This window comes from Aspergillus aculeatinus, assembly GCF_003184765.1.
Source record: "Aspergillus aculeatinus CBS 121060 unplaced genomic scaffold BO66scaffold_35, whole genome shotgun sequence".
In the NCBI taxonomy this organism is placed as follows: Eukaryota; Fungi; Ascomycota; class Eurotiomycetes; order Eurotiales; family Aspergillaceae; genus Aspergillus; species Aspergillus aculeatinus.
In genome coordinates, this window is record NW_020291504.1 from 119747 (window position 1) to 133359 (window position 13613).

General features: G+C 55.8%; 6 protein-coding genes across 6 annotated transcripts; 2 read left to right on the plus strand and 4 right to left on the minus strand.

Annotated features, from left to right (window-relative positions):
- Positions 1 to 245: 245 nt before the first annotated feature.
- BO66DRAFT_421617 (sugar transporter) lies at positions 246 to 2221 on the minus strand (the record flags this gene model as incomplete). Its single annotated transcript, XM_025649973.1, has 3 exons — positions 672 to 2221; positions 339 to 606; positions 246 to 284 (listed from the first exon to the last, which is right to left on the minus strand). Exons 1-3 carry the CDS (start codon positions 1886 to 1888, stop codon positions 246 to 248), a joined length of 1524 nt encoding a protein of 507 aa, XP_025502129.1. The 5' UTR covers positions 1889 to 2221.
- Positions 2222 to 2621: 400 nt separating this feature from the next.
- BO66DRAFT_455377 (beta-glucosidase H) lies at positions 2622 to 5703 on the plus strand (the record flags this gene model as incomplete). Its single annotated transcript, XM_025652085.1, has 4 exons — positions 2622 to 2742; positions 2795 to 3401; positions 3465 to 4716; positions 4780 to 5703. The coding sequence occupies 4 exons, from the start codon at positions 2622 to 2624 to the stop codon at positions 5329 to 5331; spliced, it is 2532 nt and encodes an 843-aa protein (XP_025502130.1). The 3' UTR covers positions 5332 to 5703.
- On the minus strand, positions 5364 to 7128 carry BO66DRAFT_377622 (Zn(II)2Cys6 transcription factor; the record flags this gene model as incomplete). The annotated part of the gene is made up of 3 exons (XM_025645764.1): positions 5364 to 6213; positions 6277 to 6812; positions 6880 to 7128. The coding sequence occupies 3 exons, from the start codon at positions 7126 to 7128 to the stop codon at positions 5364 to 5366; spliced, it is 1635 nt and encodes a 544-aa protein (XP_025502131.1).
- Positions 7129 to 8196: 1068 nt separating this feature from the next.
- BO66DRAFT_472770 (neutral amino acid permease) lies at positions 8197 to 10399 on the minus strand. The gene is made up of 7 exons (XM_025652985.1): positions 10010 to 10399; positions 9939 to 9952; positions 9814 to 9886; positions 9426 to 9757; positions 9015 to 9373; positions 8767 to 8964; positions 8197 to 8716 (listed from the first exon to the last, which is right to left on the minus strand). The coding sequence occupies exons 1-7, from the start codon at positions 10174 to 10176 to the stop codon at positions 8486 to 8488; spliced, it is 1374 nt and encodes a 457-aa protein (XP_025502132.1). The 5' UTR covers positions 10177 to 10399; the 3' UTR covers positions 8197 to 8485.
- Positions 10400 to 12183: 1784 nt separating this feature from the next.
- On the minus strand, positions 12184 to 12589 carry BO66DRAFT_393138 (uncharacterized protein). Its single transcript, XM_025647686.1, has one exon. It carries the CDS (start codon positions 12527 to 12529, stop codon positions 12344 to 12346), a length of 186 nt encoding a protein of 61 aa, XP_025502133.1. The 5' UTR covers positions 12530 to 12589; the 3' UTR covers positions 12184 to 12343.
- A 35-nt stretch (positions 12590 to 12624) lies between these two features.
- BO66DRAFT_472771 (LOG family protein) lies at positions 12625 to 13541 on the plus strand (the record flags this gene model as incomplete). Its single annotated transcript, XM_025652986.1, has 2 exons — positions 12625 to 12659; positions 12738 to 13541. 2 exons carry the CDS (start codon positions 12625 to 12627, stop codon positions 13444 to 13446), a joined length of 744 nt encoding a protein of 247 aa, XP_025502134.1. The 3' UTR covers positions 13447 to 13541.
- Between the last annotated feature and the right edge of the window lie 72 nt (positions 13542 to 13613).

Here is a 13613-nt window from a genome sequence, read left to right on the forward strand (position 1 = left end):
CTACATCCAATGCTCATCCCGTACTGTTGCGAAGATACACTCTCTATCCCTTAGCTAGAACATTCAATATGGGCTATACTTCTGCGGAAAGGAGCGGGACAAGGTCGAAGAACATAGTATACTGTATATGTAAACCCAATCATAGGACCAATATATTTACAGCACCAACCCCATGTTGCTGCCATCCTTCACAATCAGTGCAAGAAGAATCAATGGGCAATAAGTACACACCCTCAGACAACCCACTAAACATCCTCAGCATGAACAACCTCGTCCCCCTTCCCCTTCCCCTCCCGCCCAGCCTTCCCCCCCTCGACTCCACCGCCCACCCGTGGAACCGCTCCCGGCCCGTCGAAAATCACCGCGATCTCCTCCAGCGAATACCCCTTGGTCTCCGGGTACCAGAAATACGCTGTGACGCCGAACACCACCAGCACCGCGATGAACACAATATAGTAGCGCCACTCGATCGCATCCAGCGCGATGGGGTTGACAAAGGTATTGAAGAACATGGCCACGATGGTGGCGCACCACGTCACCGTCAGGCCGCGGGAGCGGAGGCGGTAGGGCCAGATCTCGCAGGGGTAGGCGGTCAGAAAGGGGGTTCTTCGCCATCACCTGTTAGCACAGTGCAAGCTTGAAGGGGTCAGGTCGGAAGAAGGCAAACTTACAAGGCAATGCAGTAGCCCGCGAAGAACACAAACAAAAACGGAATGACGGCGGCGCCCGTCGCGGAGTCCCCGGTCGACTTGAACGAGCCCGACAGCGCAGTCACCAGCACATAGCTGACCAGCATGATGCCCGCCGAGGCCAGGAACAGCGGTCGGCGACCCAGTCGGTCGATCAGGTACGCGCCCAGCGCGGCGCAGCCCAGGTCCCACATCTGCAGACACGCCGAGATCAGCGTCTGGTCGCGCACGGAGGTCACGCCCACCGAGGTCAGAATCAACGACAGATAGTACGAGACCACGCCGTTGCCGGACCACTGCGCGAAGAACCCCAAGCTGACGGAGATCATCAGCCGCCACCGGTTCCCCGGCGTTTGCACCATCTCCGCGTAGCTGCCGCTGCTGTGGGCTTCCTGTTCCGCGCGGATGGTGGCTCGGATGGTTTCGAACTCGTACTTCACCAGCAGGGAGGAGTCGTCCCCTGCCGCATGGTACTGGGCCAGGATTTTGCGGGCTTCCTCGTCGCGACCCACGGACAACAGCCAGCGTGGACTCTCGGGCGCCCAGAGGAACCCCGGCAGGCCGACCACGGGCACCAGGGCCTGCAGGACCGAGGGCAGCCGCCAGGACCACGAGGAGGGGTAGGTGCGCGAGGCGAAGACGACCCATGCGGCGACCGTGCCACCGACGTACCATCCGGACATGAACAATGAGTTGAGGATGCCACGGTGCGTCGGGTAGGCGATCTCATTGATCAGCAAGGGAACCGAGTTGCCAAACATCGCCGAGGCGAAGCCCAGGAACAGCCGAGCCAGCATAAAAGCCACGGGGTTGGGGGCGGCCGTCTGCAACGCAGTGCCGAGAGCGAGAAAGACATACCCCACGTACACGCCGGGCTTGCGTCCGTACTTGTTCGCAATCCACGAGGCCGTCGGGTATCCGACACCACAGCCCAGCCAGTAGATGGCATTCAGCCACCCCAGCTTGGCACCGGTGGGATGGTTCATGAAGCTCTTCCATTGATCCAGAGCCTCAAGACCGTTCATGAGGGATCCGTCAAATCCGTTGGCAGAGGAGAACATAACCAGAGAGAGAATAATGAGGTTGAGGCGCAGGAGATGGCCTTGTCGATACCAGGGACTATCGCCAGCTGGCAGGACTGCAGCAAGCTCATCCCCTGCAGTAGGCTTTTCGCGGATGTCTTCTTTGCTCGAGCCCATCTTGACAAAGGTTCTAGATGAAAAGGTGGTTAAGAAAACCAAGAAATGCTAGACCAGCCACGAGGGAAAGCAAAGGTTTTATCCCAACTGAGAGTCCCTATTGTTCCGATCGGATGGTTCATTTCACGCCTTGCTCAGCCGGGGTAAGACTTTTTCGTATGGAAGCAGAGTATGATGCAAGCGAGGTAAAACCTGTTCCCATCGTGGGCAAACTCCGACCTTTTCCTTGTGGCTGAAAACGCGGAGAAATGATACGAGCAGCCAATGGAAGTCTAATCCGTGCGCTCGTCAACCCATACAATCGGCCATCGGCTTGTCACCCGGATATGCAGCAATACCCGGGGTAGAAACGGGAGGAGACGTGGAGAATTGTTGGGGAGGGTTTGGGGGGTCGGGCCACGCGGGAGGAGCGGAGAAACGGAGAAAAGGAGAAACGGCGAAAAAGGCGAAACTGCGGACGATGGAGCCACTGGGTTGATGACACTGACAACCAATCATGACGGCATTCGGTATACCGTCTGGTGTACAATCAAAGCTTGGGATCCACCTCCATGTTCACTCTGCAAGTTACTCATCGGCGAAGGTGTTAGGGTCAATTGTCGTCGCCGGGGTTGGGTTCTCGTTAATTTCAGCGAACATATCCATAATCGCTCGCATTCGGCGACGCAGGTAATTCAAAGCCTTTTCCCTTCTCCTTTGTTCTTTCTCATTGCGTCCTGGACATACCATCAACATGCCGTTCGTTGAACCACCTCCCCCGGAGACGAACAGCGCCTTCGCCCAGATCGCAAATGCAGATCTGGAAGTACTGTTAAAACAGCTCACACTCGACGAAAAGGTCGCACTTCTGACGGGTAGGTCCAGCACCATAAAGTCAATCGCATCGCTAACGCACGGCTCTCGCAGGCGATGACTTCTGGCACACGGTCGCCATTCCCCGCCTCGGAATCCCATCGATTCGACTGTCTGATGGCCCGAATGGCGTCCGCGGCACGCGCTTCTTCGGCAGCGTCCCGGCAGCCTGCCTACCGTGCGGAACCGCTCTAGGAGCCACATTCGATAGAGATCTAGCGGAGGAGGTGGGCGGTCTGTTGGCGGATGAAGCCAAAGCCAAAGGCGCCCACGTCATCCTCGGCCCAACCATCAACATCCAACGAGGGCCCTTGGGCGGGCGAGGGTTTGAATCGTACTCCGAAGACCCTCTTCTCTCGGGCATCATGGCTGGCCATTACTGCAAGGGACTGCAGCAGAAGAACATCAGTGCCACCCTCAAGCACTTTGTATGTAACGACCAGGAGCACGAGCGCATGGCCGTCAACTCGATTGTCACAGACCGGGCCATGCGGGAGATTTATCTCCTCCCTTTCATGCTTGCAATCGGGGTGGAGAAACCAGACGCGATCATGACGGCCTACAACAAAGTGAACGGTATCCACGCCTCCGAGAGTCCAAACCTCCTGCAAGACATTTTGCGGAGCGAATGGGGCTGGGACGGGCTGCTGATGAGTGACTGGTAAGCGCAGTTCCTCGTACCATGCGAGCCATAACTAAAAGCAGACAGGTTTGGTACCTACAGTACATCCGAAGCCGTCCAGGCGGGCCTGGATCTGGAAATGCCAGGTCCCTCCAGATGGCGTGGCAGTGCTCTTACCCACGCAATCACCGCCAACAAAGTTTCCACGGCCACGCTAGACGCTCGCGTGCGAGCTGTTTTGAAGCTTATACAGAAAGCCAGCCGATCCGGGATCCCTGAGCATGCACCAGAACAACAACTCAACCGCGAGGAAGATAGACAGCTTCTGAGAAAGATCGCGGCAGAGGCAATTGTCTTGCTCAAGAACGAGAACAGCGTCCTTCCGTTGAACAAACACAAGAAGATCGCCGTGATCGGTCCCAATTCGAAGATTGCGACCTATTGCGGCGGGGGTAGTGCTGCGCTGAACCCATATGAGGCCATTTCACCGTTTGAGGGCATCACATGTGTAGCTCAAGCTGACGTCGAGTTTGCACAAGGCGTGTACGGTCATCAGATGCTGCCCTTGCTCGGTAAGCGGCTACAGACCAGCGATGGCCAAATGGGCTTCACCCTAAGGATCTTCAACGACCCACCAACCGTTCTCACCAGGCAGCCACTAGAAGTCAGACACGAGACGGACGCCCAGGTCTTCTTTCTGGACTACAACCATCCCGAACTGCAATCAGTGTGGTATGCTGAAGCCGAAGGCGACTTCATCCCTGAAGAGTCTGGGCTGTATGACTTCGGTCTCTGCGTCCGTGGCACCGGAAAGCTCTACGTGGACGGAAATCTGCTGGTGAACAACGCCGACGTACAGCGACCGGGGCCCAGCTTCCTCGGAAGCGGCACAATGGAGGAAACTGGCACGCTAGACCTTGTAACCGGCAGATCCTACAGGGTTCAGGTGCAATGGGGATGCGCCAAGACTGCAAAATTCAAGATTCCCGGCGTGGTAGATTTTGGACATGGCGGGTTTCGATTCGGTGCATGCAAGCAGCTGTCCCCTCAGGAAGGAATTGAGCAGGCGGTGGAGCTAGCTGCCAGTGTAGACCAGGTGATCCTCGTGGCCGGGTTGAGCGCTGAGTGGGAATCAGAGGGCGAGGATAGAACCAGCATGAGCTTACCACCACACACTGACGAACTGATCTCACGGGTACTCGAGGCGAATCCCGACACAGTCGTTGTCGTGCAAAGCGGAACACCAGTTGAGATGCCATGGATTGACAAAGCCAAGGCTGTTTTGCATGCATGGTATGGGGGTAACGAGACGGGCAATGGTCTGGCCGATGTCATTTTCGGTGACGTGAACCCGGTAAGCTCACGCATCTCATTGAATTTCATTTTCAGGACCCCGACTAACAAGATCATCACACAGTCCGGTAAACTTCCTTTGACCTTCCCCCGCCGTCTGAAAGACAACCCCACATACTTCAACTTCCGCTCCGAAGGCGGCCGAGTCCTTTACGGAGAGGACGTGTACATTGGATACAGATTCTATGACGAAGCGGAGATCGAGCCGTTGTTTCCTTTCGGACATGGTCTTTCTTACACCACCTTCGTACTGTCAGACCTGTGCCTGGAGCGGAATGCAGATAACAACGTCCATGTACGCTGCAAGGTGCGCAACACCGGCACAAAGGCTGGCGCAGAAGTGATCCAGGTGTATGTGGCTCCAGTACAAGCTCCACTCAAGCGTCCTCAGAAGGAACTCAAGGAGTTCCGGAAGATCCGTTTGGAACCTGATGCAGAGCAAGCAGTCACAATGCCGCTTGATCTGGTACGCGCGACCAGCTTCTGGGACGAGAAGGCCAGCGCTTGGTGTAGTCACAGTGGTACATATTGGATTCTGGTTGGCACCAGTAGCCGTGGACATTTCCTGGAGGATTCCGTGGACGTGGAAGAGACGACATTCTGGTCTGGAGTTTGAGAGAATCTAGTGCAAGTAAAACAAATGTCAATTCATGTTGGGCGAATTCGATCTGTATCGACCCAGGCCTGTAAATTCATCGTATTCACACTTTCACTGGTGTCAAGCCGAGACAATATCTCGGTAGCGAGACGGATGTACTCTGCCGCTCTTTCTGCTTCAGGCTCGCCGGCCTGGAACGGGCAAGTCAACATGACGGAGGCGATATCCCGCACTTTGTAGGCTAGATGAAGACCGTTGATTTCCAGGTTGAGTTCCGGAACATTGTAGAGCAGAAAGAAAAGCTGACGACAAAGCTCCTCCCTTGTCCGCCAGAGCATTCTTGTGTCTGCAAGGGATGTGTTCAAGCCCGGGCTATCGGCTGCTGACAGACCTTGCGCCGCCTGCGAAGCCTCTAATTGGTCAAGGAGCAGGCTCTGCAGCCAGAGATGAGTAACGTGGATGTTGACACGCATGGACTCAAACGACGACCGTAGCAGAGCAGAGAATTCATCCGAAGCCAAGTCCTGGAGGGAGTTGCCCGATACTTCCCAGAGCCGCAGCGATGGTGGCACATCGTGCAGCAAATTCTGCATGCACTGTAGCCGGTCCCGCAGGTATGCCAACCGGACATCAGTGTCTTGGGCTCGAACACAAGCGCAAGGTTCGGCTAGGCCGTTCTTCGGATGAGGGCTGCGGATGGCAGCCCAGAAGACGCGTGAGTGAATATTGAATCCGGTGGTCAGACATGATGTCGGGACAGGCGGCATCAGCACCTCGTGCTCGAAGATAAACTCGTCGTCAACCTCGAGGGGCATCAGATCGTCGGGGTTGATTAGTTGGAGCTGAACAGGATCTAGATACGAGAGCCGCTCGCCGAGCATATTCTGCAATTGCGAATGGCTAGTGAAAGCAGATAACGTTAGACAGTGTACAATTTAGCGGCAATGTGGAAGTCGAACTTACACAAACCCATAAAACACCAACCAGAAGCCCTTCTTCCGCAATTGCGTCTCAATGCAATTTAGCCCGTCGTAAGCCGAGATAGAATGGAGATTCAGAAGACGAGCAAACTGCATCGACTCCACATCCAGCATCCGGGCGCGATTATGGTCTCCCAGCTGCAGAAAGGCAGCGAAGAGCAGGAAGGAGGCGGCAAACTTCTGGAAATTGATCTCGTCAAAGTAGTAGGACGTCCTCAAGCCCAGGTTCTTCTCGTAGCAGAAGCGAACCATCTCACGGCGCGTGGCAAAGCGCAAGGGAGGGTCGTGCGATCGGTACGACCGGAACTTGCTGGGCATCGTCGCGACAACCACTGCGGCAATGGCGACGGTCAAGGCAAGGAACCCAGTGTCTTCCTCGTGTCGGCCTCGGCGCAGGCATTCTTGGAAAGAGGGGCGGTGAACGATGGGAACGAGGGGGTAGACGTGGTCCAGATAATCTTGCATGATGCGGTGGAAGAGAGTTTCCTCGCACAGATCGTCCGCGGCGCAGATGCCTGCCTTGCGATGGCTTTCATTCGCCGGCCGGGGCTGTTGTACCACGGCCTGGACCACACTGATTTGGGACCTGCTGAGTGTTACCTCGAGATCTGCCATTCATTGGAAGAGACCGAACATACCGTTTTTTCGGGCCTCTGGTTTTACAGGGGGCGAGAAAGGTGCAAGGCCGATTCAATCGCTCGCAGCGCGCGCATCGTGAATTTGGTGCTCCAGATGGAGAGTCTGGGAGCTGGCATTTGACCTTGCGCTTCCGGCAGAGATCGCAAGCTTGTGTGGAAATGTCAATGCGCTGAGAATGGGGCCGGAGAGGGGGCATCGTGATGCATTTTGTGTAGACGATAGACTAGTTCAAGCGAAGAAGCTGAAGATCCCGAGGGAAGACCGAGCCGAGACGAAGGTCGGTACGGCGACAGCCTCCTTATCGCGACCGATAAGAGTCACGTGTGTGTGTCTTATGTGGGGGACGTTTCTGCCACCGCCTAAACCTACCACTTTCCGGCCTGCTTTTTTGGACACTGTTTGTGGTCAAAATCCGAATTTCCCTCGCGAGGTTGCGAGTGTTCTGCCGGGGGAAGCGGTGAGCATAGTGGTGTGGAGTGCAGGCCAAACCTACCACTTTCCAGCTCCAGTTTTTGGGGACTCTTTGTGGTCAAATCCCGAATTTCCCTTGCGAGGTTGCGAGCGTTCTGCCGGCTAAAGCGGTGGATCTGGCGGTGTAGCCAGATTTGCTGGTGCATCTGTAGCAGAATGCCTCAGGCTGCAGTTCCCTAAGATACCATGTCACACCCGCGACTCTAAGACATGCCTGATGCGCCGTACAGTGCCAAGTGCCCACCACCTATACACTCACATACCATCCAGACCTGTATCCGTACTTCCAGTGCTTCCAGCTGCTCTAAGCATCAACTCAACCCCTAAAACCACTGTCCAGCGTCATAATTCCCGCAGACTTTCGTGAAACCCGGTACAATCGGACAACCCGGAAGCCGCGGGAAGGTCACCTCAGCATCGCATGCCTCTCTTATCGTCAAGCTATCGACACAGCCACGTTCCTTCTACAGGGCATGGATTGACACGGCATTGGGCTGTTCCAGAGCCATTGTCCCCCTCCGACGCCGGACTCGCGCAATGTCGATCACGACATTTCCCCGGACCGCGTTACGTACAGAAAACTCCACATGGCTCGCTTCCCCGCAACCCCAGTTGTCAAAGTCATACGACGGAGCGGCCATGACGCGCCGACTTTCCCCAGATCCCATCCCCGATGTAACCTTACGTCGTTGCCCAGGCTGAGGGCCGAGGGCGAGTCGCAGTATGTCCGAACCTGGGGTTGTCGACGTAACTATAGCATCTGCAGAGGTCTAGACTACGCACTTCGGAAATTGCAAACAGAACACATGTCATTCAAATCAAGTCTCCTAACGCCTTTATGCCATGGAATAGTGATATCACGATGCGACCGCGGTCATGCAAACAACGCTCGCTAGATGAAAGCCCTTCGGATAGCAGAAGTCCAGCTGCTAAGACTCAAGACATGATGCATCGCGGGTAGTAAAACATTAAACTATAAGTGGGAGAATGCGATCAACGAGATCCGTCGTCATTGGTATGCATCGCATCGTCAACGAGAAGGTCGTGTCATGTCGTAAGAAAGAGAACACCAAGTCGCATGTTTAGCTGTCGGTATTGGCGCAAGTGAAGCTGTTGCTGTTCGCGTCGTCGTGGATGGCGGTGCCCGAGGCGTAGAGACCCAGGACACACAGGATCAGACCGAACAGAGCAATGCCAATGTTGAGCACGGTGAGGGCAATCTTCTTGGGGCTGGAGAGCCACTGGCCCCAGTTGAGGTGGAGCCAGTAGACACCGCTGAGACCGTAACTGAACCAACTAGCGAAGAGAGCGCTCTGCAAATCGATTAGTGTTGTGCTGGATGATGCTTACGCGAGCAACTTACAATCAAACCGTTCAGGTCACTGAAGACGGGAATAGCCTCGGCAATGATCCAGGCAACGACCCAGCAGGAAAGGCCAAGGCCGATCCAGATGGAAACCGAGCGCCAGCCGCGGCTGTGAATGAGATCGGACTTGTGGCAGGTGCGGAAGTAGATGTACTTCAGACCGATGTGACCGTTGACAACACCAGCACCAACAATCTAACCAGGAATTAGTTCATGTCCGTCTAGGTAGAGAACAGGCGACTTACAGTAGGAATGGCAATGCCATAGGCGATCTTCTTCAAGAGGGGACCGGCGGAGCTCAGGGCGGGAGACTGGACGTCCTTGCCGACGTAGTAGTAGACCACAATGGCCGCGGTGGTGTACAAGCAGATCTCAAAGCCCTGAAGCATGAACAGCGACTTCTTGAAGTCCTTGGGCTTCTCCATCTCAGCAATCAGGCCGAAGAAGGCGACGTGGGCACAGTAGGCGAAGACGATGTTCGAGACGGCGCTGAAGGCCCTGTAAAGAGAAGTGTCGACCGTGGCTTCGATGATACGACCGGGGTGGTCCTGGACGCCGACTCCAATCATGGTGATCATGACGGCGCTGAAGATACTCAGGAAAGCTGGGCCACCAGTCAGCGAATGATCCAGAGCGGAACGATCAGGAATACTCACAGAAGAAAGAGATCCAGGTCATGCCCTTCATGGTACGGGGAACCGACAGAGCCATGGAGATGACCATACCGATCACGCTGAAAACAATCGAGCAAGTACCGTGGTCGGTGATGGTGTTCATCATGACACGGAAGGTCAAAAGATGGCTGCCCATGACGAAAATGCAGAAGAGGAACTGGCCCAGGCCGAACAGCTCACGGCCGAAGGGGCCCAGCAGGATTTCGCCGGCATCAGCCAGGTTCTGGATGTGGGGGTAGCGCTCGCGGAAGAGACCGATGTTGTAGCCGGTGTACGTGGCGAGGATACCGAGGCCGACAATAAGAATAATAGCACTAGATGAGCAATCGGTCAGTGAACGCCCCGTGCGATCGACCTTCGACCAACTTACGGGACGAGACCCAGAGCAGCCACGGCTGCGGGCAGAGAGAGCACACCCAGGGAGACAGACTCGCAAATCATGACTGGAAAAGTGGTTAGTGGGAGCAAGTCAGTCTCATTGACAGGAGCCCTTACGCAAGCCGCATTGCCTGTAGATGACGTTAGCATGAATGAAGAGCGCGGAGTGAGCTGCAGTTGAGACGTACCACCACTTCAAGGTCTTGTACTTGATTTCGGCCAACTCCTCGTTACCGAAGGCGTCAGCCTCCTCGAAGCCAGGCTTGTAGCTGGTTTCAAGGTCGACGGAAGCATCCTTCTTCTCGTCGATGCGGTCGGTAGCGTAGGGTGGAGGGGAACCGTGGACAGTGTCCATTGTGTTGGTGAATGGGTGGTGTGTGGAAGTGTTGGAAGAAGCAGCGACGGAACGGGTAAAGGGTGACTTAAGGTCGGGAGGAAGTGTCCGGGATGCTGCAGACAATGGTGGATGGATGAATAGAGACAGAAACGGAGGAAATCAGCAGGGGAAGGAGAGGGTTATAAAGAAGATTCCGGAAAAACACAGCTGGGGCCAGATGAAGTTCGGTAGAGAAGGGAATGGTTTGACATGCCGAAGACCTGGGGAAAGAAGATGGGGAATTGGCAAGTATGGAACTCGAGCCAGGCACACAGTGGACACACACACGAGCAATCGGCCCGGCGCCGAGACAAGCAATCGCCGCAACTGCAGCAGATCTGGAGGGAAATTTGTGAACGGAATTGGTCACCAAGCCGATCATCGGCCAACGCGGACCAATGAGACGCATTACCGCCTCGGGGGGCGGAGGCGGGTTCCATGGGAGGGAGTTCGGGCGGTGCAATTGCAATTGCGGTGCTACTGCCAGCATGCAAGAACCAGCCGCGGCGGAAATGGCTAGAGCTGCAGTGCACTGCAGTGGAAGCTTTTCTCGCCCGGAGTTGGCCTGCAGGGCCGGCTTTCTGTCTGTCTGTCTGCCTACCACTGGCCAACGCTGGCCAGACTCTCCGTCGATTTGCAGTCCAATCGTTAAGCCCGAACCATCGGCACTGTCGCTTAGTTGCTCCTCTTTCCTCGTGGTTCCCCATCTGGATTCCACCATTGCTCGTCCAACTACGAATAACAATTGCTCATCTGGACTGGTCAGACTGGCTCACATATCTTAAGGTTGTTTTATTTGCCGGTCGGGATTTATTTCTGCCCCGGGGATCCCCGAAATGGTGGACAATGGGCAATATGACATGCAGGTCATGTGATGTGTCCGCCCTTGCATCGTCCACCTTACTTCTCTTCATGTGTTCACTGAGTGAGAGACAACATGCTGCGGACTCCGGTGGACGCCGGACGCACGTCTCACACGGTGCCAATCATTTCCCAGGGTGTCTGCAACGAGGGTGCGCCACCGTCGCCCTGGAATAGGCAATTTGCACGGGCTGCCCCCCGGTGCCAGAGGTGAAGGTGCAAATTGAGTCGGTGGCGCCGCGAGGGCAGGCGGAAGGATTGGCTGGCGGTCTAGCGGCAAAATGCTTATTTTTTGTACGTAATTTGGTGGCCGTTAGCGGCTGATACCACTCCGTAGGGTTGCATTCACCGGTCGCCCCATCAAGACCGCCCGCCAAGCTTCAAGCTTCGAGTCGGGTGGATGTTCCACTGCGGTGCGCTGCTTATCTTGCTGGCAATTCCACCACCAGTGACTGGTTGGGCTGTACGTAAAGCAAAGCCGGAGGCCATTGAGACACTATTTATTCTCTATCTAATCTCTCCCTATCTACAGAGGGCATCCGGGCATCCTGATGCGCAGTGTATCACCGGTGAGTCTCAGACATGCTTGGCAGGCCTCGAAATAAGCATCACGCTACAAGGAGACAAAGTTGCCGATGATGAGGTGGCTCGTCTTAAATCCTGTAGCCAAAAGGCCAGGCCAGCCACTCATGCCCATTGGTCGGGAAGCCCCGGGATTGGGCTTAGACTTTGCACGCGGGCTGTTTGCAGCTCCGGGGCTATGAATAATCCGGCCGATTCTCTCTTGCAGAGAGCACATCCTACGGGCAAGTGTCACGGGCGTAAGGTAGTGCTCCGTGGTATCAACAACATGAGCCTTGGACAATCTTCAAGTTTTTATACTCAGCTGCAAGAGAGACAGTATAAAATTCCATTGGTCACTCGATCACTCGATCCTATGATCAAACATGCCCAAACGTACGAGAATTGTCTTCGAATAGTCCCCAACCGAGATATATATCTACCCACAAAGTCACCACTACACAATAGAGACCACAAACCTAATGCACGAATAATAGTACCACACTATCTGAGTATTCGAACATCCTTTTCGATGCATCCACTTCATACAGTAAATCGGACTATCTCGCCACTCAAACAGCACCGTCAACCCCACCCCAAAAACCAGCGAGCCTTGAACTACTCATACATGACTAGCGCACCCAACCAACCCCGGAACAAGCCAAGCAAAACAAACCCAAGCAAGCACTAGTCCACACCCTGCGTGCAAAATCTAGATCCTGAGTCACCATGATAGCATCCCTGCATCATGGCATGGCCATAGCCTAGCCCTCGACCCCACCTGCAGCCGTGGCAGCCTGAGGCACAGACCGGGGTAAACGTCAGGCAGACAGGCAGACAGGCAGACAATTACCCCGCCAAGCCCAACGCAGCGCGGCAACCGCCACGCCACGGGATCGAGTCGAGTCATAGCTGAGCTGAGCTTCCTCCAAACCAACCCAACCAAACCACCTCCCACCTCCCACCTCACACCTCACAACCACACCACAAACCACACAAACCACAATGAGCACCCCCAAACAAGCAGTCGTCTGCGTCTTGTAAGTCCGCCCATTTTGACCAAACCTCCCTCCCTCCCCCCCACCTGGCACTGACCACCGAATCTCTCCCAATACCAGCTGCGGCTCCCGCTCCGGCACCTCCCCGGCCCACCTCGAAGCCGCGCGGGCCCTGGCGCACCAATTCCACGCCCACAACGTCCAACTAGTCTACGGCGGCGGCACGGTCGGGATCATGGGCGAACTGTCGAAGACGCTGGTGTCGCTGTCGGGCCCGAAAGCCGTGCACGGGATCATCCCGCGGGCGCTGGTCGAGGTCGAAGAGGGATACAAGACTCCCACTCCCACCGCTACCCCCACTCCTACTCCCGGGAATGGGAATGGGGCTGCCTCCGGCGGAGCAGGCAAAGCGCCCGAGCGCGTGGGCGGGGGCGCGGGCGACACGATGGAGGAGACGGAGTACGGGCAGGTGACGGTGGTGGCGGACATGCATACGCGGAAGCGGCTGATGGCGCAGAAGGTGTTGGAGGGGGGGCCGGGGTCCGGGTTCGTGGCGCTGGCGGGCGGGTTCGGGACGATGGAGGAGCTGATGGAGGTGACGACGTGGAATCAGTTGGGGATCCACAAGGCCGGGGTGGTCCTGCTGAATATCAACGGGTACTGGGATGGGGTGCTGCAGTGGGTGCAGGCGGCCGTGCAGCAGGGGTTCGTGAGTCGCGAGAATGCCGGGATCCTGGCCGAGGCGACCCGCGCGGAGGACGTGCTGCGCATGTTGCGCGAGTATCGCGTCAGTAGTGATCGGATGGCGTTGGATTGGGGGCAGGAGTAGATGTCCTTACGAAAAGGGGTACGGCGGGATGCAGTGGGGGTAGAATCGCATTATAGACTAAGGTATATATCATTAAAATGCTAGGCCAATGGAACGGATTTCTATTTCACTTGGCATCAAGGTTGGCGCAACACGAAGCCCGATACAGCCTGAGAAGGGATACAATG